Here is a 27,465-nt window from a genome sequence, read left to right as displayed (position 1 = left end):
CAGTGACAGGAGTGCCCAGGAGTGAGCTCCCTCCTAACAGATGGCCTGTGGTCTGTCCAGCAGATGTAATTGTGGAGATGGGGGATGTCCAGCTGCCCTTGATGCTGCACATGCGCGTGATAAGGATCACTCCCAGCCCCCATTCTTGTTCTCTCTCCAGAGCCCAATCCCTTCCACTCTGCCCTTCTCACTGGCAGGAAGGTCAGCAGAGAGCATAGAGCGCAGAGATGGGGAAAATTCAAGACAGCCGAAGAACTGGCTCAGATGGGAACTCAGATGGAAAAAGTAGGCTAAGGTGCTTTAAAGCTGAGCCTGAAAGTGTGGCCCTGTCCCTCCAGCTTCCCCAAACACTTTTCCGTAACAGTTTCCAGCAGACAGACCCTGCAGTTTTACTCACAGAAGATACCAGGTCTTTTCCTGTTAAATGGGTTTAGCGCCTGCGAAATGTTTCTTGCACCATGAAAACTCCTGCCACTTTCTTTACTGGTCAGCCCAGTCCATTTCCACTGTTTGAAGATTCCCTTAAATTTAGTTATCCCCCTTCTTCACTGTGGGCTTCTTGGCTTCGACCAGAGATGGAATAGAATAGAAATGGAAAGTATAACTTACGAAACATAAGGTGGAAAAAATGTAGCAATGTTAAATGCAGTCAGTTCAAGAAATGGGCAGAGGATGGAGGGAGCCAGGAAACAAGAGCAAAAGGTAAATAGAAAACAAAAAGTAAATAAATAAGATAGCAAGGAATAGGAACAGCTATTTCCGTTGTCATAATAAATATGAATAGGTCAGACTCATCCGTCTCTTAAAAGACAGAAAGTAGATGTCTGACTTAAAAAAGAGAGAAAGTAATAAAACAATAAACACAAAGATTGCAAAACAAAACCATGAGGGGAAAAGGTATGCCGGCAAAAAGAAAGCAGATTTAGGAACATCAGAATCAAGTAGAATTCAAGGTGATAGGGAAAAAAGGAACAAGGAGAAATATTTCATTATAGCATAAATTAAAACCTACTTAGAAAATAGATCCGCTGTGAACTTTTATGCTCTTAATGACATAGCTTTGGAGGATACATAAACAAAGAAAAGAATTCTCATTGTTCTCCATTTTTTTAAGAAAAATGAAATTATAGAGACTTACAATAGTGCAAAAGGGAAAAAAAAAGACAGAAATTAAGAACAAAGTGGCAGTGAGTGAGGGCACGTGTGCAAGAGAGAGGAATCTGCGCGCACACACACTTTGCAGCACTCACGTTAATAGAAAATCAAAGCCTGAGTCCAAGCTTCTAGTCAAGGAAGACAGACTTTAGAACCCCAGAGTTCCAGCATAGAGCACTAAAGGCTCGTGAAAGTGTGGACGCACCTGGATGGAGACGGCAGGGGAGGGACGGCCGCTAGTGGATGCTAGACAACAGCTGGGCAGGAGGCGGCTGATTCAGCAGACCCTGGTGCGCTCAATTCCAAGCCAGCACTACAGAAAGCACAAAACTACATCCGGTTTGCAATGTCTGGTTGTTGGGGGGGGAGGGGGTGGGCCCCTCACCCCTCATCAAAGACTCAGAACACTGGCAGGACCAATTAGCTCTGAAAATGAGGGCAAAAGAAGAGCTCCATACAGGACTTGTTGAAAGTCACTTTAAAAAGCAGTTAGCAGATCTCCTGAACCATCTGGTGCAAAGCCGTGACTGCCCTCTTCACTGGGGTATAACTGGGAAGGACACTGAGGATGCCGGCCTTATCGTTGAGGTGGGGGAAGGTACCAGTCTGCAGCAGGAGGCTTAGATGGAGGTGGACATGCAGACCAGTGCTTAGCTCTTCCAGTCTTCATCCCACACTTGGCTCTCAGATCCCAGCAGTCAGGAATAGCCCTCAGGAAGGAAATGAACAATTTTCACTGGAAAATCTGATGAAAAACACAAAACGTATTGATAGTAGGGGTCCCCCATGACACAGCCCAGGCAGATCTCTCTCTCTCTGTCTCTCTCTCTCTCTGTCTCTCTCTCTGTCTGTCTGTCTGTCTGTCTTTCTCCCTTTGGGCCTGCCATGTAAACATCCCCTGCCTTCCCCTCATACAACTTCCAATCACTTGCTTAGAGAACTCTAGCTAGTAGGCGTGAAGAGCTTTGGGTCACTAGACACTTAAGGGAAGTGTCACATATGAAGGCTGGACAGAAACACCAGAAAGGAACAAAGTTTAAAAAGCAGCTTGGATGCAATGAAAGCTGTGCAAGGGGGAGAAAGCTTGTGCGTAAAACCATCCGACGTCCTCAGAGAGAGGCTGTGAAATGGACAGACAGAGCACCAACCAGCTCCCAGAACTGAGAAATGAAACGCCAGAAGCAAAAACTCAGACGGAAGCTTGGATGGAAAACGTGGCGTAATCTCTCAGAAAGCAGAACAGAAAGGAGAGGAAGGATGACTCAGCACCCGAGAAGGAGTTCTAGAAACGAAGAAAGAAGGAGCCCTTAGAAAAACTATTCCATTAAGTTAGATTTCCCAGAACGGGAGTGTAAACAGTGGGTGCTGACTGATGAAACCAAAGGTACTGTGGGGGCTCAGGGAGGCACATTGTGGGGGAGTAGGGCTGAGAGGGGAGTTAAATAAAGCAAAATTTCAAACTTCCGTGCTGGGAATTCCATAGATAATGCCTAAAAAAATTTTTTACACCGAAGTCATTTATTGATTTCTTTCTCTTTTTTGTTGGCTGCCCTGCAGCAGCCTGCAACCCCTGCAGTCCAAGCAGGGTATCGTAATCACTGGACTGCCAGGGAGCTCCCCAGTCCCCAATTTTAAATGAATACATAGTAATATAAGCGTACATTTCGAAATAAACATAAGAAAAGAAAAAAACTCAACCAAAAGAGCTGAAAGTGGTGACTAAGATTTGGGCAATGGTAGAAAAGGAAGACATTGCTGCCTTATAATAAGCCTGGCAGAGCTACTTGATTCTCTAAAACTATTATGAGATAGAACTTTCACTTAAAAAAAATAAGGGAAATAAAGCTAAAATAATTTTGGAATTTTCAGACTGTGACTACTACAAATCAAAGCTGTAGGGCAAGGCTTTGGGGAGAATGGGGTGATGATCAAAAAACTCGAGATTTATTTGTATTACAGTTGGTGCTTCATATCCGTGAGTTCCACAGCCACAAACTTAGCTAGGAGTAAAACTAGTCAGGAAAAAAATTTTCCAGAAGTTTCCAAAAAGCAGTACTTGAATTTGCTGTACACCTGGAACTGTTTACACAGCATTGACATTGTACTAGAGATGCTTTAAAAAATATCTATGGGAGGATATGCATGAGTTCTTGTGTCTCCAGTATTGGCAGGAGGATTCTTTACCACTGGCGCCATCTGGGAAGCCCCTATATACAAATACTACACATTTTATATAAGGGACTTGAGAATCCAAGGATTTGGATGACTCCATAGGAGACACAGCAGTATAGGAACCTTCCCCACCAGTACCGAGGGATGGTTGCATTTTAATTTCTCACAGGGAGACTGTATTTATTTAAGTCCATATTTTAAGTTAAACAAGAAAAGACAAATGAAAAGCAGAAGAGGAATGCAGCAGGGACAGCCCCAGACAGCTCTCTTCAGATAACAAGAAAGGGGAGCAGCCTAGAGGTCAGACGACGGGCGCCCCCTTCCAGACAGAGCCGCCAAGCCCAGCCCGCCCCTGCAGAGCTGGCCCGGCACATTGAAGGTACTTAAAAATGTTTTAAAATGAACTTGGCGGGGAGGGGGGCGTGAGTCTGGCAGCTCACACCCGGGGAGCAGCCCCGGGCCTCTGAAGCAGAAGTATGGCGCTCACTGTGTCGGCAGGAACCCAGACTGTGCACGTGGCACCAGAAACTGCGTGTGGAGGGCTGGGGTGCCACGCTCAGAGGCTGGATCCGTGTGCTGTCAAGCACTGCGGGACTGTGAGCTTTGGGGGCTCAGACTTAGGTTCCGGAGCTCCAAGAGGAAAGTCATCTACAGCGGCCCAGGCAGGGGTTGGGAGGGCGCCAGGCTGGAGGCAGAAGAACCATCAGCTGGGGCTGGTGTCCTCGAAAACTCGCAGGTGTTGGATTAAGGGGCTGAGGCACCATGGAAGCAGCAGAAGACAGACTGTGAGAGGGGACGCCTGCATCCCGGCGGCAGAGCCTCAAACCTACGCCGGGGGCGGATGCAGCTGCAGGTTCCAGCAGAGGCAATTTGAACCTCACTTTGAGAGCAGGCTGAGCTCTGTTTGTTTTGTTTTCCAGGAGCATAAGTAATGGGAGGCTCAGCAGTGGGAGAGAAGATTGATTTAAAGTTTGATTTAATTTAGAGTAAAAGCTTGGAATTGGGAGGAAGAGAGACAAGATGGATGGGAAAGCAGATGCACTTCTAGGAGCGGACGTTAATAGTAGGCGATCAGAAACCTGCAGCCTTTAAAAGAGAGAACAAGGGAGGAAAGACGCCATCTGACCCCAGAGCTTGAAGGTCACGGCGAGTGCTCCAGCAGGCCCCAGTCACCCCTTTCCCCCAGGCTTGGTTTACCAGCTTGCACGTCAAAGACAAAAACAGCGTTGTCGTGAGCTGGCTCCTTGGGTCCTGGCCCCTGAGAAAGGTGCCTGTGTTGTTTCCATGTTCCCTATGAGGGAACTGGGGACTGGCATCAGGCCGAGGTTAGTGGGTGTGTTACCACTTAAGTCTGCTTAATGTCTGCCCTCGGGACCGCACAGCTTTGGCTAGTAAGACTCTGCCCTTATCTCAGCTCAGTGCGGGGGCAAGGTTAAGATCCCATCAGGCTGGTCTGAGCCATTCTGTGCTCACAGCAAGTCACAAAGCAAGCCATGTGTCAGACGCTGCTTCACAGCTAGACCTTGTAAGGTCAACTCAGCTGGAGTTGACTCAGTAAAGCTCACTGAGCCTCCTTCATCGGTTGTAAACTGTTACTCAAACCAGCCTAGAGGTCATTATTGTTGTTGTTATCGTTGTCGCCACTGTTGACGTTACTACTGGTATCTTCTAAAATTTCTCAGCTTCACGTCTTCTCCATTCTAGGCTGTAAACCTCATTCACCTGGGACCTCTATCTATCTTTGTGTTTGTTGCTCGGTTGCTAAGTTGTGTCCAGTTCTTTGTGGAAGAGTTGGAAGGAAGGACAGGCCCCCTGTCCTTCAGTATCTCCCTGAGTTTGCTCAAACTCATGTCCATTGAGTCAGTGATGCCACCCAACCATCTCATCTTCCGTCACCCCCTTCTCCTCTTGTCTACTTACCTCTCATCTTTTCCCACCACCCAGCACGGTGCCTGACCCATAACTGATTCAGTAATATTTGATGCTTACGTGAATGAATGATTGAAGAAATGAATAGATTGACTGAGTGAGTGAACACTCTGATCCAGCCTTGTATTAGATCCTTGGTGGGAAGATATTTCATTGTTTTTGTAAAGTGCTCAATAGCTGGCAAGAAACTTATTTTTACCGCCTTCACGTATTAGACCGTAAGCTCATCACGGTCAGAGTTTTGTTTGGTTGGTTTTCCCGGTGTCCTCAGTGTCTAGAATGGTGCCTGACTCCTAGTAGATGCTCAATAAAATACTTTTTAGAATAATTTCATACTTTTTTACTCTAAATTAAATAACATGCATAATTTCCATTGAGCCTCACAGCAACCCTACAAGGGCAGGTACAATCCATTTCCATTGTGCAGGTGGAGAAAGTGATGCTCGGAAGGGTGAAATGGAGGCTTTCATACCATGGAAAGAAAATAGTATTTGGAATCAGAGAACCTGGGTTCAAACCCCGTTTATACCACCTCCGACTTGTAGATTTGTACAGATCATTGTAGCCTTCTTGCTGCCACATTTGGTGTGATATTCTGGGGCTTCCCTGAGGGTTGGACAAATGGCAGCTGGCAGCTGTAGTGATGTCAGTGCTGCCTAAACACTCGGAGGCAAGATTCCTGTAATCCTTGGAATGGTATCTCAGATAGAAGTCCTCCAAAGAGGCTTCTAAAATGAAATGTGAAAACAGGTGACAGATCCTGGAAGCCCGGACCACCTGAATCCGTGAGGCTCCCTGAGAGCAACCCTGCATTACCTTTTCCAGCTAGGAGTCCAGAACAGTGGGCATCAGGACCATCATGGACATCCCAGTGTCTGGACATTAGTGACTTGTTGAATCCTGCTTGACAGAGAATGACAGATTTCTAGGTTGTGGCTTACTAGCTAGTAACCAGAGAAGTTATTGCCCTCTCTGAGCCTCAGCTTTCTCTCTGTGAGGTGAGCATACCCACACCTACCTTATAGGGCTGCTAGGAAAGTAGAATTATGCCCCAGTGGTGACCTCACCTGGGTGGAACTGTCCTCACTGAAGGTTTAGCAATCACCCAGCTCAGTCAAGCAAGAGAAGTCCAGTGGTATGCAGCATGGCCCTGATCTTTGCCCTGCCTTACTTCGTGGTTTAAATCTGAATAAAAGCTAACCCTTACATGCGTATGAGCCCAGCGAGAAACCAAGTCTCCTTCCTCTCCTCTGCACCTGAGCTGCCCTAGTGATTACTTGACCAATAGAATGAGGCAGAAGAGATGCCACGCAAGTTCTAGGTTTAGTCCTTGAGATACCCAGAGCTTCTGCTTCTGCTCTGGGAATCCCTGCCACGCTGAGAGGGTGCTCGAGTGGACCACACAGTTATGAGGAGACAGACCTCGTGGCCCCAGGTGAGACTTCCTTGGACCTTCTAGCCCACTCCAATCAACAGCAGTCAGGATGCTCAGGAAACTGAACTTCTACCCGTATGAGAGACAACCTTGATAAATCATTTAGAGAAATCTTGGGAAAGGTACTAGATCAGGCCCCGTGTCCTTATGCAAACAAGACTACATTTATTCTGTGAGCCTCCAAAAGCCATAGTCAGGACAAACAGAATTGCACAGGGGCTACCATGCCCCCCAAATATGAAGGGTACTTTTCTCCAGTCCCTGATGCTGAATTACCTCCCTACCTGCCCCACAGATCTCGCCACAGCAGATTCCAGATGATGCAGCTGTGCTCAGAAGGAACCTGCATGTGTGTGAGGAAAGGACAAGGCCCACTCGCCGCCTCAGGGGAGCTCAGTAGCTGTTGTACAGATGTCCTCCACAGGGCGATAGAAATAACCACGAGCTAGTTGCATACTGGTATTAATGTTGCCATTAGCGCTGCAGAAGAAAACTTAAACAAATGCCCTTGGGGGTAATTTCAAATGCTGCTTTGGTGAAGAATTAAGCACCAGAGTCTTATTTTTTCTTTAAAAAAAAAATTCATTTATTTAGGTTCCAATGTCAGAAGGCATGGCTTCTCTTTAAGGGATACTTTATGTTTTTTGTAGCTATTTGAGAAATGTAACTCTGCTCCACTAACAGATCAAAATGAAAATTCTTGCCGAATAGTTATTTAAAAATCAAACAAATGTATTCAGTAAATTTAGAATTGACTACAGCAGCCAAGTTGTTTTTGAACAATTTTTAAGCTATTTCATTAAAGTACTTTTTTTTTCTGCATCTGACGTGTCAAGGAAAAACATAACCGCCCCCAAATATGTGTTCAAGCTTAACTCATACCAACTGCAGAGGTTCTAAAAGCGACTGCTGGAGTGTCAATGACAGTACCTCAGGAGTACCTACAACTCATCATTATACGGTGAGACTTTGCCGCTGCTGTGGGGAAGGAGAACCCAGCCGTCAAGAAGCCTGGCGACTTGCTCAGGAGTATGAAATCGCAGCTGCCAAGTGTCTCGGTCGCCTCTGAATTATTCCGCACTCAGGCTGTCCCTGCCTGCAGAATGGATCTCCAGCTTCTCAAAATGACTTCCGTGTTTCCTCCAGTGTGTCTGCCTGTTGGTGGAAATAAAATAAGCTTCTCTCCGGGTCTGCTAATTTTAAGTCAGCATGGATATTCGTTTACAGTATTTAAATGCCTTCCACTTCAAATAGATCAATCCTTTGGCTTTCAATTGAACCCAGTTAATTTACAGTAATAGCTGGAAGACTGGTAAATGACTCATTTTGTCAATTACGAGGCAAAAAAAACTGAATCAAATACCATTGAGGCAGCATGGAAAACATATCTTATTCATTGTTTAGATGAACATAACTTACTTATTGTATTTAGAACATTCTAGCTCCTTCATACATTAGTTGAAGACTGAATTACAGTTTGTCAGCAAAATGGAGCTGATTAGGGGTGTTGCTGGGATTTTGCTGCCTTGCCTTGTCTACTGAGGACGGTGGGTAGGTTTCCTGAATGAATCTTTCACAGAGGACTCGGATGGGAGTGTGCCTTCCTTGGCAGAAAGCAGCATGTGCTCTCGGCAGCAGTCTGCTCAGCAAGACAGGCTGGCAGGGATCAGTGCAAAGGAATCTATCCCATGTTTCTCAGGCTAACCTGCTCTCAAATAGACAGCACAGCAGCCCCTCTGCCGGATGACCACAGACCCCAGAGCATAGCAATAGTTGCAGGGCCTGGAGAGCAGTAAGATAGAACCAAACTACGTCCAGTCAAGAGGGGGTCCCTCCCATCCAAGGCAAGCACCCAGACCTGGCGTGTCCCGACAGTAGGTGTTCTGAGCAGAAACCAGCTTCCCAGGGAGTGAGCTCCAAGGCCCAGGCCAACCTGAATGGCAGGGGGAGCCTCTAAGGCAGCCTCCTCATCATGGGCAGAGAAGGCTGGAAGCTGTATTGCCCCGGAAACGTGGCAGGGGCGGCACATGGAGGAGCAGCTCTGTCGTCAGTACTGCAGATCCTGGCTGTGGGGCAGCCACGCCCCCCGGTCTCCTCACCATGTGGGCAGGGGCCAGGCAGTGCTGCTTATCAAGGGCTCCCAGTTCTGAGGCACAGGCTTCTCCAAACCTGCCCCGTGGGCTCTGAAGGCCAAGGGCAGAGTTAGCACCTAGGTGCAGCAGAAGTTGAAACCAACATCTGCCCGAGTCTTGGGTCAGAGAATACATTGGAAAGAAGTGGCTGACCAGTGAAGTCTTGTTCCCTGCTAGAAAGCTCTGAGCTCGAGCCCTCTGATGGCTGTTTCCCTTCTAAATGCATCCGCTCTTGATTGCAGTGACCAGTGCAGCCATCACAAGGACACCAGAGGAAACAGGGGTAGTTCTCCCTAAACTTCACCTCGCACACAAGGTATTTTAAGGAGGCAAAGAGACCTCCCATTTGGTCCATTGAGCCCAGGGGAAACGGGGGTATTTTCACACTCCCAGGACCTCCACTGCTCAATGGGGATCCTTTACAGGCTGGGCATTCAGCCAGGGACAGTGGAGCCGTCGCCCTTTTTGGATAGTGACCTGTATCCTCACTGGGTTTCGCATGCTCCAGTCCGAAGGGTCAGGGAGAAAGGGGCCTCTCCAGCTGCTGTAGTTGGAGGCCAGAACCCAGACCTTCTGCCATGTCCTGCTCAGCACTTTGACCACAGAGCTAGGCAGATGCCATCTTCCCATGCCCCCCAGTGCTGTGTAATAAGTGGATGGATCTGCCCTCTCATTGCTTTTCATCCCCAACATTCAATTAGAGGAGCAAGAGGATAATTATTATTAGTTAAGTGGCTCTGCAGAGAAATACAGTGTCTCAATGTACTATGATATTAAAAATTTTATTGTGCCAAGTGAGCGGTTTGGGGCAAAATTACCTAAAATGTGTTTGCTCAGTATATCTAATCAGTTAAACAGGGCTAAATCCTGAACTCCCAGCACCTAAATGCAATAATAGTTTACCTCTTGCTGCGGCAAGTCTGCTGTGGACCAGACGGCAGCCTCATCCATCTCTGTGGCCTCCGAGGTTGAAGCAGGGAGGGAGGGAAGAGAGAAGGCTGGAAGTCACATGCAGTTTGTAAAGGACCAGGCCTGGAAGTGGATGATGTCACTTCCGCCCAGTCCCGATTGGCCAGAGCCCTGTCACCGCCAGAGGGTTTAGGAAGCACCTGTGTAAGCATGCTGGCGCTCATCACAAGCATTCATTCCCCTGCGTCTCTAGAAAGCTACTCGTCACCCAGCATTGGGCCTGCCACAGTGATGCAGAGGGGCCAGCATACTAAACCTAGTGAGCGCTGGCTTCATACAGACACCTTGCAACGTAGGGTCGAATGACAAGGGCCTGGGGGGTGATTGTGTTGGGACCTCTCGACTGGGTGGGGCCCGAGGTGTCACAGTGCTGGAATGATGGGCACAGCCTCAATCCCACAGCCTCTGGAGTGAGATGGGACTGATTGGAGAAATGTCCCCAGGTGTCCCTCAGGGACAGTCAGGGTTTCATTATTTGGGGCAGAACCTAGATCAGGGTCCTGGAGTGATGCAGAACTAACCACAGGGAAATCCAAGACCATCAAAGGAGGACCCACCCGCCCTGGAAAGGGCATTCTCTCCTGGGTTGGGAGAGGTTGTTGGCTCTGAGGCTGGAGGGTTGCTGAGGGCTTTGCCCAGACCCCAGGCCCTGGGCCCCAGGCTCACCCTTAATCCTAGCTAGACTTTTGTGGGCTCGGGTCCTGGGGTGGGCAGCCCTCCCGGTGAGGGCCTCGGGGCCTGTGATCATCTAGGGACGTGCAGGAAGCTGGTGCTGAGACCCCAAGCCCCTGCTTTCTGCAAAGCACAGCGCAGTCCCTCCAACACTCTGCCCCAAGGGCACACGTCTCAGGCTGACAGATTCTCTCAGGAGACCAGGTGTGGCCCACGCACGATGGTGAAGCGGGGCGGGGGGCGCATGGAGCACCAGGAGCATCTGCAGTGCATGGGAGGCGGCGCCACTCTGGAATCTGTTGGAAGAAGCTTCAGGATGAGCCTGAGCCAAGAATGAGACCAGACGAGCAACTCGTCTCAACTCTCAGGGAGAAGTGGTACCCCAACCAAGGAGCAATTTGTCTCCAACTTCTAGTTTGCCTTTTTAAATATCTACATTTTGGACAGTAATGGACCATGATTACAGGCTTGTATGATAAGGAGAGGAGAATGGTTCCCTGCTTGGCACTGAAATTCATTCTGATCTGTATTATTTAGAATTTGGAGCGATTCAGTTCTTGGTGGGGTGTCAGAGGATAAAGCTTTTTAAGACTGATCTGAGGCCACAGTCTGAATTACAGGGGATAAAGAACCCCAAGTGGTTGCTTTTAAAAATGTGTCTGCAATTTTTCAAGGTTCTGCCGGTGGAAAATCCTATCATGCCACTTGCTAGGAAGCATTTCAGAAGTTGGTTCTTTAGACAGTCTCCCTCTCGTCGAGATGAAGAATGAAGACTTCCCAAAGACCCAGCTTTGATCAATTTAGAGAGAGAACTGGATTCGAGTGTGAAGATCACAGAACAATTGTGAAGCTCAAAACCCAGACTGGTGGGAGAAGTACAGACACCCCCGGCCCTGCAGGAGGTCCCCCTCGGATTGTCACCACAAAGTATGAAAGAGGAGCCCTGTCCTTCACCATCCTGGGCCTGCTGAATCTACACTGTGCCCTGCTCGATGGCACAAGGGATGGTGTTACGCAGGGAGGGGGTTGTTCCTAGGGCCAAACCAAATGAACAGATATAGAGACCAACATAGGTTTCATTTATTTTTTTTTCAAAGCAAATGATCTATTTTTGTCAGGCAAGAATAGTTGCTAACCTTGGGTACCCTTTCCACTAAGCTCCCCAGTTCATATCTACTAGAATTAGCTATGTGCTTTAAAATGTCCAATGACCTCTTTCACTTTCCTTCCAACCAACCAGAATTTCTGTTTGTTTGGTTTTTTATAATGCACATTTGGGATATGAAAAGACCCTGATGCTAAGAAAGATTGAAGGCAGGAGGAGAAGGGGATGACAGAGGATGAGATGCTTGGATGGCATCACTGGACTCAATGGACATGAGTTTGAGTAAACTCCGGGAGTTGGCGATGGACAGGGAGGCCTGGAGTGCTGCAATCCATGGGGTCACAAAGAGTCAGACACGACTGAGCAGCTGAACTGAACCGAACTGAACTGAAGCCAACAGCAACATAGGTTTTAAAATAATAATTGTGGCAAGTACTTGTATTCATTCAGCCTCTAGCACTTTACAAAGCACTAGTTCGGGCAGCCCAGTGAGGCACAAAGGACAGAGGTCAATGGCCTCATTTGTACATGTAAGAAAGCCACGCCTCAGTCTTGGACCTGCTTGAGTCCCACACTAAGTGGCAACATCACAGTAATTATAAACCCCTATAATTATTTTGGAAAGACCCTGATGCTGGGCAAGATTGAGGGCAGGAGGAGAAGGGGACGACAGAAGATGAGACGGTTGGACGGCATCACTGACTCAATGGACATGGGTTTGGGTGGACTCTGGCAGTTGGTGATGGACAGGGAGGCCTGGTGTGCTGAGGTTCATGGGGTCGCAAAGAGTCGGGTAGGACTGAGCGACTGAACTGAACTGATAATTATTTTAAATGTGTATATGTATTCCAACTCCTGTGAAATGGTTAAAAGCAGACTCTATTCCTTGGCTATATAATAATTCACAAATTATAACAACAGCATTTATTCTTGCCAGGCATCCAACCTGGTGCTGTGGAGGCTTCAAAACACATCACATGAGAGGAGAAGACTGAGGCTTGCCTTGTTGCTCAGGCATTGAAGGCCCAGTCTGAGCCCTGCTTGTAAGCTCTCACTCGTGACGCCTCCACCACACTGCCCTCCTGGGTGGCTGCTATAGTCTGGCTCCATTCCAGGCCCTCTGCTCACTCTGTCCCATTTGGTTCCCAGAGAAGCCCACTGAACAGAGAGGGAAACTGAGGCTGGGAGTTTCCTGAGCAGTATTGGTCTGTAGTGGCCCTTTCTTAGAATGTCTTTGCCTGCTTTTATATGCAAGTAATGTTGGCCTCATAAAACACCCTGGAAACCATGACTTTTTTTTCAGTTTTCAAAAGAGCTTGTGTAGTATCGATGTTATTTCTTCCTTCAATATTTGGTAGGATTTGTAGTTTTCCTGGTGGAAAATTCCATCTGAGTTTGGAGTTTTCCTGGTGGAAAGGTTTTTGGCTACAAATTCCATCTCCTTACCAGATATGAGGCTGCTTAACTATTTCCTGAGGGAACCTCAGTAGTTTGTGTGCTCTTTTGTCTACTTCGTGTAAACTGCCAAGTTTATGAACATAATGTTATTTTTAACATTATCTCATTATACCTTATATCCTTCTAACAACTGAAGAATCTGTACTGAGGTCACCTCTCTCATTTCCTGGTATTGGCAATTTATCTTCTGTGTGTTTCTTGCTTAGTCTAGCTAGAAACTCATCAATTTTATTGATCGTCTCAAAGAACTAGCTCTTAGTTTCATTGACTTTATTACTTTTTATTTTTCATTTTATTTATAGCTCCTCTGATCTTTATTTTTTCATTCCTTTGCGTTGGGTTTAACTCACTCTTCTTTGTGTAGTTTCTTCAGTGGATGCTGAGGTCATTGAGGCCTTTCATCTTTTCTCATATCAGTGCTGTAATTTACCCCCTAACTAATCCTTTAGAGGCATGTAACAAATTTAAAAACTTTTTATTTTATATTGGAGTATAGCAGATTACCAGTGTTGTGATGGTTTCAAGGGGACAGCAGAGGGAGTCAGCCATGCAGACAGGTATCTGTCCTCTCCCAAACTCCCCTCCCATCCAGGCTGCCGCATATCATTCAGCAGAGCTCCTTACACTATGTAGTAGGACCTTGTTGGTTGCCTATTTTAAACATAGCAGAGCGCGCATGTTGAACCCCCTGACTGTCCCTTCTCCCACATTCTGCCCCCTGGCAACCAGAAGTTTGCTTTGTAAGTCAGTGAGTCGTGTAACAGATTTTTATGTTGTGTTTTCATTTCTATCCAGTTCAAAGTACTTTCTAATATTTCTTTCTGATTTATTTTCTTTGATGTACGAGTTCTTTAGAAGTATACTAATTGGTTTCCAAATATTTGAGGATTCTCCAGAAAATTTTCTGTCATTGATTTCTAACTTAATTCCATTGTGGTCAGAGAACATCTGTTAGATTCCAGTTCCTTTTTCCGTTTATTAAGTCATGTCATGGTTGTCTTAGGAAAAGTTTTACGGACATTTGAAAACATATTCTACTGTCAAGGAAGCAGGAATCAGGTCAAATTGGTCCAAACTGTTTTTTTCAGGTCATTTATATCCTTACTGATTTTTTTTTATCTGCTCATTCTCTAGATTCTTGATAAATAGATAATGATGTTTTTACGATAATTGGGGCTTCCCCGGTGGTTCAGACAGTAATATTTCTATTTTCTATTTCTCCACTAATCTTCATTCCTTTGGTCCTTTTTTTCCAGCTAATCTCATTTTCCTTCTGTCTAACTGTCTTTAACAGTTCTTGTAGTATGAGTCTGCTAATGATGCATTATTTCATATTTGTTTTGTATATCTTAAAAGATCTTTACTTAGCCTTTATTTTTGAGGAGTACTTTCTCTGGATTTAGAATATGAAGTTAACAGATTTTTTCACTGCCTTTAAAGATGTCGCTCCTGCTGCAAAGTGCTGACGCTCACTTTGGGCTCCTCGGGGAGATCCCGGACACCTCTAGTCCAGAGCGTGGTTTGAGGCGCTGAAGGCACCCCTTGTCCTTGGGAACTGCAGGTGTCGGAGGCACAGCAGCTCCACCAAAACCTGGCTCTCCAAGGCCAGCATGAAAGTATCCAATCACTTTAACCCTCACAGTAGCCTCCGGAGGTGGATACGATTATTATCCGCATTTTACTCATGAGGACGCTCACTTGCAGACCAAGTTTATGGAAAAGGCACCTTCCTTTGGATACTCTAAGTTTTGCCCCCAAACAGTAGTTCTCCAAGTGTATTCCTGGGAACGAGCAGCATCAGAAAGCTGGCTGGAAATGCAGATTCTCCTTTTTTTTTTTTTTGGCCAAGCCTCGAGGCTCCTGAGATCTTAGTTCCCCGCAAGGAACTGAACCCATGCGAAAGTGCCAAGTACTAACCACTGGGCCTCCAGGGAATTCCTCAGATTCTCCTTCTTTCTCCAAACCTTTATAATCAGAAACCCCAAGGATGGGTCTATCAGTGCTATTGCTTGCCAACTAGTTGCTAAATATTTCCATTATTAGACTTTAAATCATACAGACCTACAATTAAATAAATTATATTAAAAACAAAGATAATCAATGGATAAGCAAAGTCCTACTGTGTAGCACAGGGAATTATATTCAATATCCTCTAATAAGCCATAATGGAAAATAATATGAAAAAGTGTATACATATATATATATATATATATATATATAATTGAATCACTTTGCTGTACATATAAAACTAACATGACATTGTAAATCAACTATATTTCAATAAAATAAATTTTAAAAATAACTAAAACAAAATGTATCACCCGCAATTGTTTGACTTCATTTACTACTATTTGTGCTCAGGGACATCCTTTTGCTGTCAAAGGTCCATATAGTCAAAGCTTTGGTTTTCCCAGTGGTCATGTATGGATGTGAGAATTGGACCATAAAGAAGGCTGAGCACCGAAGAATTGATGCTTTCAAACTATGATGCTGAAGAAGACACTTGAAATTCCCTAGGACAGCAAGGAGATCAAACCAGGAAATCAACCCTGAATATTCATTGGCAGGACTGATGCTGAAGCTGAAACTCTAGTATTCTGGCCACCTGATGCAAAGAGCCAACTCACTGGAAAAGACCCAGATGCTGGGAAGACTAAGGGCAAAAGGAGAAGGGGGTGACAGAGGATCAGATGGCTGGATGGCATCATTGGCTCAGTGGACATGAGTTTGAGCAAACTCAGGGAGATGTGAGGAACAGGGAAGCCTGGTGTGAGGCAGTTCATGGGGTCGCAGAGAGTCAAACATGACTTAGCGGCCGAACAGCGGCAGGACAGGGCCTGCTGACCACTGTCATGATTGTGTGGCAGGAACACTGCAGTGACTTTCTTCTCGGAGTCACATTCAACGACGACATGAAATGGGCCACGGGGAGTAAATCACAGAAGTTGGCAGACATTGCAAACCAGATTGCCTGGTTTGTATCGGAGAGTCTGTTGTTAAACCTTTACCATACCACCAGACCTAGTACTCTCTTTTAACAAGCCCTGACTCTGATGCCTGCTGAAGGTTGAGACCTAGCCCAAGAATGCTGGAGACTTCATACCGACTCCTGTGTATTTGTCGTCATGAATATCACGCCGGAAACAGAAAAGCCAGTTCTGAGGCCCCTTCACAGTGACGGGAGCCGCACGGGGATTCTGAGCACTGATTGGTGGGTCCCAGAGCCTGGTGGCTCTCCAGGCAAGCTTCTTGCGCACAAAGTCAGCGGCAGCCATTGTCACAAATGTGGAGGGAAAGTACTCCGGCGTGAGACACCCCCGGGGGCACATCCCAGCTCACCCTTGCCAGCAGTAGTACGTGGAGACTGGCCATTTAACCTCTCCAACCTCCATCTGCTTGTCCAAGAAAATGGAATAGTAGTGCTCACCACTATGGCACCTCTGGAAAGATGAAATCCAGTAGTTTAGACAAAAGCCAGGAATATAGTACCAGTTCTGTAAACAGGAGTTATTGCTGCTTTTCCGTTTCGCTGGAGTAGAAAATAATGTTGGTGTCAATACTGTTACTCCCAATTTATGGAAGACAGATATGGAAGCATAGAAGAAAAAAAGCAAAGTGCTCAAAAGTTATACCGGGACAGTTACTGAAACAGCTCACACAAGAGATCCTTCCCATTAGCCAGTGATGGATCTCATCCACATCCCGCAATGAACATGTATCCCCTTCCTGGGGCTGCGGTCCTGATTTATTCCCACTAGCTCTAGGTTCCCTGGAAAGAAACTGTTAATTCAGTTACAACGATTACCATCTGGTTCTCTGGTTTATTGCTGTAATTTCTCTAAAGCAAGCATCCGTGGGTAAAAATGCCATTCTGCCTTTACATTGCTTAAGTGAGAAAAGGCATCTCCATGTGTTCGTGCAGCGCAAGGCTTCAGCAGCCACGTGGTGCCGCCAGGAGTGCGCGCTCAGTCGTGTCCGACTCTTGGCGACCCTATGGACTGCAGCCCGTCAGGCTCCTCTGTCCTTGGGATTCTCCAGGCAAGAATACTGGAGTGGGTTGCCATTTCCTCTTCCAAGGGCTCTTCCCAACCCAGGGATTGAACCTGCGTCTCCTGCATTGGCAGGCAGATTCTATTCCGCTGATCCCTCTGGGAAGCCCCACTGTGGAGCCTCCAGTCTCCTTTAAAGCCAGAAATTGCCTGGAAAAGATAGGGGTGGAAAGAAGAGCGCTCTGTGAGCACACCGGGGAGTGGGGACTGGAGGCGACCGTGTGGATGAAGCAGATGACGGTGCCAGTCACCTGGTCCAGTTCAGGGAGGGGTGATGTTCTTCACTTGGCGTGGAACCCTGACGCAGAGTAAGAGCTGGGGTTTGCTTAGCAAATACTCAGCTTTCACTGGGCCAGGTACTCCTCGGAGGGCTTCCCAAGTACTAATTCACTTAGTGCTCACAGCCAGCCTGACAAAGGGTGACTATTCTTCTTCCTTCCTAGGTGAGGAAATTGGGAGGCTGTGCAGAGAGGTTAAACAATTTACCTGACGTCACACAGCCAGGAAGTAGCTGAGCCAGGATTTGAACCCTGGTAGTTAGATTGTAGGTATGGAGTTTAAAATGAATTTCCCATGGAGAGAACCAATAATGTGTAGTTAGAGCTGTGCGTAGTCTGAGTTGAACAAATCTGAGCATGAATGAAAGGTCTCAGTGGAGATGAGTTACTAACATCGAGAAAGGGGATGAAGGAGGCCCCACCTAGCCCCCTGTGTGGGAACAGGGCGAGTCAAGGTGGTTATAACAGCGCCTTGTTGTTTAGAACAGGATTTCTTCAACAGGAATCCGGCATCTCAGTGCCCCTGAGAAGTGGGAGTTACTATCCTGTTGTACAGACATGCAAACTGAGGTTCAGAGAGGTTAAGTAGTCACCCAGCCCGGAAGTGCAGCGCAGGGTCTCAAACCCGACGTGCAGGCCTCTGTATCCCATGCTCTTCCTCTGCGTCTCTCAGCCTGGCTACCAGATTTCAGCATTAGAGAAGACGGTGGGCCCCACAGGGCCCCATCCCCTGTAATATACACACAGGGATATACCCGGCTTGAGGCATGATTTGTCTGGACCCCATGGACTGGGGTCTCCATGCAGGGCCTCCTCTGTACCCCATCCGTGCCATGGAGAGGCCTGTGCCCCTCCCAACCTACTCAGCCAGGGCCTGGGGGACTGGCACTCTGACCCTCAGCTTCACCCTCCCCCCAGAACCCTGACCGCAGAGGCCCCTTCCCGGCCATCTCATCTCTCACATTTGTGTTCTTTTCTCTGTTTAGGGCTTTATTTCTCTGCAAGGGACCCAGGTGACCGAACTGCTTCCTGGCCCTGAGGACCCGGGAAAGCACCTCTTCGAGATCAGCCCAGGTAGGCCGGAGCGCCTTCATCTCTGTGCTGGCGCTGGCCCCGGTGGCCAGGGGGCGGGGGGTGCGGGGTGTCGCTGCAGCTATGGACTGGGAAGGGCCATCTTTACAACACTCCTCTCTGCACAAAAGCGAGCTCTGTCTCTAAGCACAATTCAGAAATTCGGGTCAAATCTAGATGATATTGTAAATTTGGGGAGAATTTCAAAAACTCAATCATCTAGGTAGTTAGCTTTTGATAAGAGGAAAATGTGGATTTTAAAATTCAAAATCAAACAAGAGAGGAAAGCAAACAATGAGGATACCTTAGAGCGAAGGTCCAAACACAGTATCTGAGTCACATGAAAATAAGTCCAAGGAGAACCAGAGCACAGGTTTAGAGCATTAAAATAAGCTCTATCGTGAACCCCAGAACAGAACTGAGATGTAGGGAAATAATTTAACTCAAAGAACTGCTATTATGTTTGCAGTTACAAAGCAGATTTTTAAAGTTCCCAGTTTTAAAATGTGATTCTTACTAAGTAAATGCGTCTTGCAAATGAATCAGTCTGTTTACAGAAGGGCCAGCTTCTACAGCGAGGTGGCGTTTTACTAAGCTTGGCCTATCCTGGAGGCAAAGCCTCGGACAAGGAAGCTGAGTGATTTTTCTGGAGACGAAAGCACAAAGTGCCAGGAAAGGAGCAGGAAGAGGGAAGAGCCAGCAGGGCGCGCTAGTGAGCTAGAGCTGCCCTGAGCCCCCAGGCTCAGCTCCAACGGAAGGATTCAGTGTTTCACCCAAGGAGTGAGGGGGCTGGGGGTTTACCCACCGACTCCCACCAGCCATTCACTGAGAGCTGCTCCATGGGGGGCTGACTCTGGCATTTCCGGCCTGCCCTGCACTTGGCCAAGTTCCCTGCATTCAGAAAAAGTCTTTAGGCAAAGTTGCCGGTGCTTAAGGAAAGAGGCCGCCAGCGTGGCTGGGAACAAGTGAGTGTTGGGGGGCCTGGGCAGGGCACCAAGAGCCTCAGTTACAGGCAGCTCATCATCACATCCTATCATGCGCCGTCTGAATTTTGACTTTCTTCTGGGAAGTCGTGGCTGTGCCCCGAGTGTGCTAAGGCCTCACTGGCATCTGTGAGCCAGTCCACGTACAGTCCCAGAGCGACCTGGCCACCCAACCACTCTGACGAAGTGACCAGGCCACGGGACAGGTCAGCCCAGGCACAGATCAGCCCAGCAAGTTACGGCACATCAGGAGCGGAAGTGAATGAATCCAAGCCTGGGACAAAGAGTATTCACCTTTGCTCTGTCCATACTGGGAGCTCCAGGACAGTCTGCAGGTTAGGTGTAGGGAGGCCCTCCCAACTGCATGCTCCATGTTGAAAATTCAAGCACCCATGGTTTCATTTGATTATTTCGTCCACTGCAAGAATCTTGATGCTGCAAGTGCACATTGGAAGGTGGCAACAGAGGGATCCCGGGGTGCGGAGTGGAAAATAGAGGCTTGGTCGACTATGGAACAGGAGTAAAGTAGAGAAGGCACCTTCTGCTGAGAAGGTAGAGAGGACTGAGGTGGGCGGGGCCCAGGTGTGTGGGGGAGGGGGAGCTGGACACATGGAGGGCAGGCTTGGGGCAGGGGCCAGGGGCCTGGGCCTGGGAGCTGGGGAGGAGGGAGGTGAGGCCAGAAGCCAAAGGTAGAGGTCAGTACGCACCACCATAAATCCAGAAAGACCCTGGGCATGCGCCCCAAGGACCAGATAGGAATGATCACAGGTGCGCGTGCTCTTTATCTGGTCAGAGCTGCTTACAAAGATTTCTTGGACTCTGGGGGGCGGGGGGGGAAAGACCATTTGCCATGTAAGGTAACATATTCACCTTAAGGAAGATTGACCTCAGGGCTCTAGGGATTAGAATGTGGACATCTTTGTGGGGCCATTATTCTGCTGCCGCAATACTCAAGACATCCCACTAAGGTAAGGGGTACTTCCATGCCTAGTCTATAAAAAAGGACACTGGGGATTAAAAAGGATTGGTCACTTGCCCAACAACACACAGCTGGATGGCAGTGGGGTCAAGACTTGAACAGTCTGACTTCCAAAGTCTTCCAACACAGGCACGTCGTACAGATCTGGTAATTTCCCTACCTGGGCCAGAGAGGTCCAGGGAGGGAATCAAGGCTCCCCACACTCCTTTATCCCAATCACAGCAGTGGTCGAAGCACCAGACGTATGCAGCTTCCCAGCACTGCCTGCCTGTCTCTGTCCTCTTGCCTTTGAACTTGCAGCCACTCCTGAAGGCCCGGAACGACGGTGAGGGCAGCTGTGAGACCACTCGGGGAAAGCGGATCAGGTGGTAGGCGGTGAGGGGTCCATACAGCCTTTGGGGAGAGCCGAAAAGGAAAGACTCGATCACCTCCACTGGTTGCATTTTTCTGGCTGGGGAGAAAGCCAGGCAGCGGTGCGTGTCGGCCACACCCAGTACCCCAGAGGGAGGGAAGCTTGACAACTCTTGAACACGTGACAGAAACACAGGAATGAAAATGCATGAGATCAGTCACATGAATTTTAAGTCATCTGTGCTCTTCAACGGTGTAAAAAAAAATCACAACCTTTCATCAAGATAGAATTTAAAATGAGGAAAAATTGTACTGTGAGCGCCATCTAGTGGAGAGATGTGCCAATTCTATGCCGGCTGCGCGTTCCGCCAGCTCCTCTTCTCCAGCCAGCCCCGAGCCTGCTCAGCTAGGCAGCACCTCTGATTCTTGACAGGCCCCGACAGTCACTAAATAGTGGGGCTGCAGCTTGAGCCAGTTCTAGCCACAGAAACCCGAGCTCCACCGGCACTCCAAGGCTAGGTTCTGGGTCAGGCCTGAAGGAGTCAGGCCCCCGGAAGGGGCTGGGATTCAAGGACCCTAGGTCTCCTTCCCACCTGGACCTCTTCTCCAGCCCGAAGTTGTCTGGCAAAACCCAGCCCTCTCAGCCTTTGAGAGCTGTCTGCCCTCTGTGGACTTGATCCTGTTGGCCTACCAGGCATCTGGCCACAGGCCAAACACAGGCCTTCTTCCGAATCTCCAGGGTAGAGTGAGGAGGAGAGAGGCCTGCTGTAGTGCTCTGGACGAAAAGCGCTACACTCACAAGATGCTTGTGCTTGGTGGCCCGAGCTAGGTGGCCCGTATAGCAGAATGACTCGTCGCTCACATCCTTCTTCTGGCATGAGCGTGATGCTATCACAGTGCACTGACCGCAGGGATTCAGACGGGAGCTCTAAACCTTGCTGGCGAGTGGCTGCTGGTCTATCTGGGTCCTCTCTTGCTGGGCATATCTTTCCAGAGTCCCCAGTGGCAGGTGGCAGAATCCTGTTCTGACCAATGCAGGCAAAGGGGAAATAGCCAGAAGTTATGGGGCCATGCAGAATCCACCCCCAGGAGGCTGGAGAGGTGGATGTGGAAAGGGCAGTGGCAGGGCTGCTCAGGACCCCCAGAGCCAAGTTCAGAGAGTGGTAGGGGCTCCGTGCAGGGGGAGCTGCATCTGGAACGCTGCTCTCTTCAGTCCAGGCGGCATCGATGGCTCAGGGTCTGAGGTCTGAGTGGCTTTGTTTAGGCCATGAACCTACCCTGGTAGGCACAAGGACCCCACTCCTACTCCTGCCAAACTGAACTCAGGTGCTTCCAGGGAAGAGAGAGGAGGTACGCTGCATCAGAGTCCATGGCTATTTCTCTGGGGGCCAAGTGTCATACTGATCGTGGTTCTTTCTGCAAATCCACACCGAGGCCCCAAGTCCGGGTCCCTTTCCAGGCAGCATTTCCTCCTGGAGGGCGATTTCCACCCCAGTGTGCAGAACTGAGGATAACCCAGGTGAGATGTGAACGGCTGCCCAGAATCTCAGAGCAGGACAGTGCTGTCTTCTGGAGCAGGAGGAGGACACGTAGGGGGCCACACGGCTCTGACATCTGGGCCTGGTTCCCACTGCAGAGCGCCTGTCTGCTCTGGGCCCTGCAGACCACATTTCTCAAGATAAACTGCTGGAAGCTCTGGTGGGGGACGCTGCCCAGTTCAGAGGTCTGGCAGGTGCCCTCCCCCTAACATACTGTTTGGGACCCCCACCCTCTCCCCAGACGCTGGGTGGATATCCTGCAGGCATCCGCCTGGGTGGGGATGGCTTTGAGGCCCTGGGTTTTCAGTTCCACCCAGGCATTGGGGGCTGAGGTATGAAGAGAGCAAGAAGTAGCACCCTGTGGAAGTTGGGGAGGTGGTGGGTTGAACCCGGGCTTGCCAGCAACGCCTCTGCTCCCTAGAGGCAGGCGTCTGCACATAGAAAGGAAGGTTCCAGGGCGGAGAGTCGAGAGGCCCAGCCCATGTGCCACCCCGCTGTTTGTGCCTTTTCTCTGCGCTCCCCCAGCAGGACACGTGTCCCCACAGCACCCAGCTCTGACCAGCTCCCGACCGTCCTTTCCAAAGTCAGGGAGAACTGGTCAGAAGCACGACCCTGCCACCCACAGCCTGCTGGTTTTGGACAAGTCACTCAATGTCCCTGTGCCTCCGTTTCGTCACTTATAACTTGGAGATAATAAAGCCAATTGCCTTGGGTTTGGTGAGGATGCAGTAAGAGCCCAGGGCTCAGCATTGACGCTGCTATTTTTTCCATTCTTCCCTCCTCTCTGCAGTCTGTGTATCCTTATTATTAATGACAACAACACAGTTCCCGCTTAGCTATCACCTGTAAGTTATCAATCCCAATACCGTTTGATGCATGCCCCAACATGGGTATCCACAGGGCTGAGAGCCCAGAGCAGAGGGTGGGGGTGGCTCACCTGGGTGGTTGGGGAAGGTTTCACTCAAGCTAAGCCTTGACAGGGAAGGGGAAATGACCCAGCTGAGCAAACAAGAGAAGATCAGCCCTGGAATGATCCAGAAGGGAGGAGAGAGTACACAAAGGCACAGAGGGCTGGAGCAGTAGGCTGTGCGGGAGACGTGGTGTGCGGAGGACCACAGTGGAAAGGCAGGTGGGGACCTGGTCATAAAGGGCCTTGGCTGCTGGACAAAGAGGCTTGGACTTAGCCACTGCACATCTTCAGCAAGCAGGAGGGATGGTTAAAACCAGAACTGTGTGTTAGATGAGCCACCGATGCAGTGGTTGGGGGGGCGGGGATTGCAAGGACCTGGCCGATGAGGTAGACTGCTGCTCCTCCTTGCCACCCGCTGCCCCAACCCTCGCCCCGGACAGTGTCCATAGAGGAGGCCACCCTGCCCTGCCAGAATGCTCGCCAGTGAGCGAGGTGGGAGTGGGGCGCACCTCATAAGCTGAGCTGATTAGAGTCAAGCTCTAATTCTTCCTGTGTAGCTCCAAGCTCGCGTGCCAAGTTCTTGGCAAGGGGATCCTGATCGTGCACATGCCTTTGAGGTCTGTTTAGGTGGGTCCCCAGACCCAGCCCAGGCTTTCCTGGGGGCTCAGTGGTAAAGAGTCCACCTGTCAGTGCAGGAGAGGCAGGTTTAATCCCTGGATCAGGAAGAGCCCCTGGAGAAGGAAATGGCAACCCATTCTAGTAATTTTGCCTTGGAAATCACATGGACAGAGAAACCTGGAGGTCTGCAGTCCATAGGGTCGCAAAGAATCAGACACTGTTTAACTACTAAACATCAATAACGACAGACCCAGCCCAGCCTCTGACTTGCTGGGGGCAGCCGGAGCAGGTGGCCTTGGTTTGGTTCCCCAATTATAAGATGCCCCAGGAGAGTAGCCTTCCACAACCAAGCTTCCCCCAGGAGAATGGGTTCCAGCAATTTCCTCAGGCTGTGCTGGGTCTTTGAAGCCTGTCTCAAGCCTTGAGCTTATAGCTACCCGTCCTTATTTGCCTGCAGCTTGGAGCAGATAGGAGAACTGCTGCCTGCTGTCTCTATAGCCTGACCTTGAAGTAAAGCCAGCACACACAGATTACTCTGCAGAAGCAGACTGATAACGGGGCTCCTGCCATCCCTGGAGCATCGCTCATCTCATTAGCCGCCCCCTGAGCGGGATGCAGAGCTCAGCCTATCTCGGCACCTGGTACCAGCCAGCCAGCGTATCAGCCTGACCCCGTGTGGCCCCTGTGGCGTGCCAGACGATGGGTAATGACCAGAAATGAAATTAGATGAGCAGTTCACAAACACTCCCCATCCCTGAGGGTGGGAGAATCAACAAATACGAAAGTGGTTTCCGGCACCTCCTGCTCTGTGGTCTAGCCCTCCTTAACCTCACTTTTCTTTACTAAACACGGGACCAGGTACGGGGGACCCCCTTGGTGCCCCTGGAAGTTGCAAAGGAAGTTGCAGTTCATCCCTTTGGCCAAAACCACGTCCTAGAGCAGCCCTGTTCGGTAGAAATACAAGGCAAGCCACCTTTGGAATGAAATCGACAGTCGCCTGGCTCAGTTACACCAGCTGTGTTTCGAGCAGTCACACGTGTCTGGTAGGGCCGTACTGCTCGGTGGAGGCCTGGATGCGGAGGCGACTGGATGTCATGCCTGACAGAGAGTAGCTCAATGCTGTTGCCGTTTGGTTGTTAAACCATGTCTGACTCTTTGTGACCCCAAGGACTGTAGCCTTCCAGGCTCCTCTATCCATGGGATTTTCCCAGGCAGGAATACTGGAGTGAGTTGCCATTTCCTCCTCCAGGAGATCTTCCCGACCCAGAGATCGAACCAGTGTCTCCTTCTTGGCAGGTGGATTCTTTCCTACTGTGCCGCCTGGGGAGCCCAGGTGCTCGACAGGTGCTCCAGAAATGAAGGGGGTGGGAGAGGAGCAAAGGGGTTGGGAGGAAGCCGAGGCTTTGGAGTCAGATACTGAGATTCACATCTTAGCTCCCCCGCTCACTAACGCCAAGGATTCAGGCCAGTAGCGTCCATGCTCTGTGTCTCATTTTCATCCTGTGCTCGTAGCAGTAGTAAAGCTACCTACTTGGCAAGAAAGCTGTGCACATCACGTGAACTAAGATATGTGGCCGTGCAGAGGCCGTGCACGCTCCACAGCCGGTTCTCTCTCCCCTTCCGCCCGCCCTCCTCTCTCTCTCTCTCTTCTTTCCGCCCCCCTCCCTCCCTCTCCCTCCCTCCCTCCTCCCTCCCTCTCTCCCTCCTCCCTCCCTCTCTCCTCTCTCTCCCTCGCTCCCTCCTCCCTCCCTCTCTCCCTCCTCCCTCCTCTCCCTCCTCCCTCCCTCCCTCCTCCCTCCTTATCTTTCAACTTCTCTCTTATCTGTCACACACAAGCAAACTTCACGTTTCTTCCATTTGTGGCTTTTTCAAAACAAACAAATTCCAGCCCTCCAGCAGTGGTTCTCAAGTTTACCTGTATATCCGAGCCCCCGCAGCACTCCTCAAAAACCCTGGGTACTAGGCTCATCCCCAAAGTTGCAGATTCCGAGATCTGGGATGGGGCTGGAGACTGTGTTTTTTTAACATGCTCCCAGATAATGCCACTGTTGCTGGCCTGGGATAATTAGACAGTTTGAAAGGGAGCTCATGGAAGAAAGGGAGAAATTTCATATTTAATGCCCTTAACGGGGCTTTTTCCTGCTTTTTGAAGACAGAGTCCAGCAGCTTTACTTTGCACTAGGCCCCACAATTTACGTACTTGGTCCCAAGCATAGCGGAGGGCAGTGAGGAGACCAGAGGCTCTGTTCATGGAGACATGAGTCTGGAATAAAGGAAGTGAGAATCCGGCACTGTGCTAGGAGGGCCCAGTGCAAGCAAGGCTGAGCTGCTCCGCTGCGGAGGGAAGAGGGCACCGAGGGGCTTCACGGCCAAACAGATGTGAAATGCTGCAATGTAGGAGCAGGTGTAGTTGTGCTTTGTGGGGGCCACAGACAGACCAGGCAGGGGGTTTTTTATTTGCTATTTAACTAGCACACTCCCTTGGGCATGGAGATACTCGTGGGATAAGGGGAGACCACTCGCAGGCACCCAGGGTCCCCCGACGTGCAGTGCACATGCCCATCAGCTGCCGGGTCTCCCTCCCAACAGCCCCTGGACCACGGCTCCATGCCCCATCCTGGACAAGAAAGTCCATCCCGACATCTTCTTTCCCACAGTCCGAAGCCCTGCTCCGTGCTCTGGTGCTGTCAGCCAAGCCAGGGACTGCCACCACCGTGCTCCACCCTGAGACTCTGCCGGGTATGTGCTCCTGACCCCAGCTCTCCACCAGACTAGGGGAAGGGGTGGCAGCAGTCACCGGGGGGAGGCAGAGGTGTGCTGTTGGCCCAGGGCACCAGGAGGCAGGGGGCGGCTGAGCATCCCTGGAGGCAGGAGGCTCAGGGGCAGGACCACAGGAGAGCTGAGGTTCCAAGCCCTTGAACACACTCCAGTGGCCCATCAGACCTCACTTACCAAATACAAATTTAAAGACAAAATGATTGACAACCTCAAGACAGCCATCAGAGAACACCGAATGCCTAGCACAGGGTCCTTCCCAGGAGCTCCTTTGTACCTGCCCTGGTCACAGGCCCCTGAAGCCAGCCCTGATTGTGGGCCTCTGGATGTAAACGCAGGACCTGTCTGTTCTTTGGCACTAGGCTCCAGCCTGTGAACGCAGCCTAACACCCCTTGTTGACCTCTTCCTGAAAATTCACTAGCCCTTGCAGCCTCCAGTCATAAATAAATTCAGTTCTCGTCTTACCAGTGTTCTTATCCCATCCATAAACTTGGCACCCAGAAGGCGTACAGCTTCTCCAGGGGCTGAGTGTACTCCCCCCATCGCGGCGCAGCTCCACGTTCTTTCCGTCCATCCCTGGCCCCGGGTCCGAGGCCATTGCTGCCCTCTGTCCTCTCCTTTCGGTCCTGTTGACAGAAATGCTCCTGAATTCGCTGCACGTCTCTGCTTCTCCCACATCCTGAACTGCTAAGGCAGAGGGGACTCTAAGTGGATCTCCTGGTACCCGCAGAGGGCATCAGGGAATGTTGACCTGGGAGGTGTCGCCTGCATGCTTGCAAGGTAAGGCTGTGGTCCACCAGGAGACTGGACTGAAGCCGTCTCTCTTGTACGAGGCCAATCAGAAAGAATCTTTAGTGGCTCACCCAGGACTGTCCGTCACCAGGC

At 49.6% G+C, this 27,465-nt stretch overlaps 1 protein-coding gene and 1 long non-coding RNA gene across 8 annotated transcripts in view; one reads left to right on the top strand and one right to left on the bottom strand.

The window, feature by feature from the left end:
- The window catches only part of ARHGAP22 (Rho GTPase activating protein 22), a 192,379-nt gene that overhangs the window by 54,812 nt on the left and 110,102 nt on the right, over positions 1-27,465 (top strand). For 5 of the 7 annotated variants that reach the window (XM_042241142.2, XM_004021555.6, XM_012105509.5 and 2 more), the window contains one exon: positions 18,341-18,428. In XM_042241142.2, coding sequence (XP_042097076.1) covers positions 18,341-18,428 — 88 coding nt within the window. Of the gene's footprint in view, positions 1-18,340; positions 18,429-23,066; positions 23,122-26,461; positions 26,544-26,566; positions 27,361-27,465 lie in introns of those variants that run through there. The other 2 variants (XM_042241143.2, XM_042241145.2) reach the window with 2 other exon arrangements.
- Positions 7,259-20,840, bottom strand: LOC132658633 (uncharacterized). The gene is made up of 3 exons (XR_009598515.1): positions 20,548-20,840; positions 9,727-17,226; positions 7,259-7,846 (listed from the first exon to the last, which is right to left on the bottom strand). It is a non-coding gene; the product is annotated as an uncharacterized LOC132658633 (long non-coding RNA).

The sequence above is a fragment of the Ovis aries genome, chromosome 25 (assembly GCF_016772045.2).
Source record: "Ovis aries strain OAR_USU_Benz2616 breed Rambouillet chromosome 25, ARS-UI_Ramb_v3.0, whole genome shotgun sequence".
Classification (NCBI taxonomy): domain Eukaryota; kingdom Metazoa; phylum Chordata; class Mammalia; order Artiodactyla; family Bovidae; genus Ovis; species Ovis aries.
This window is presented reverse-complemented; position numbering and strand designations above follow the sequence as displayed.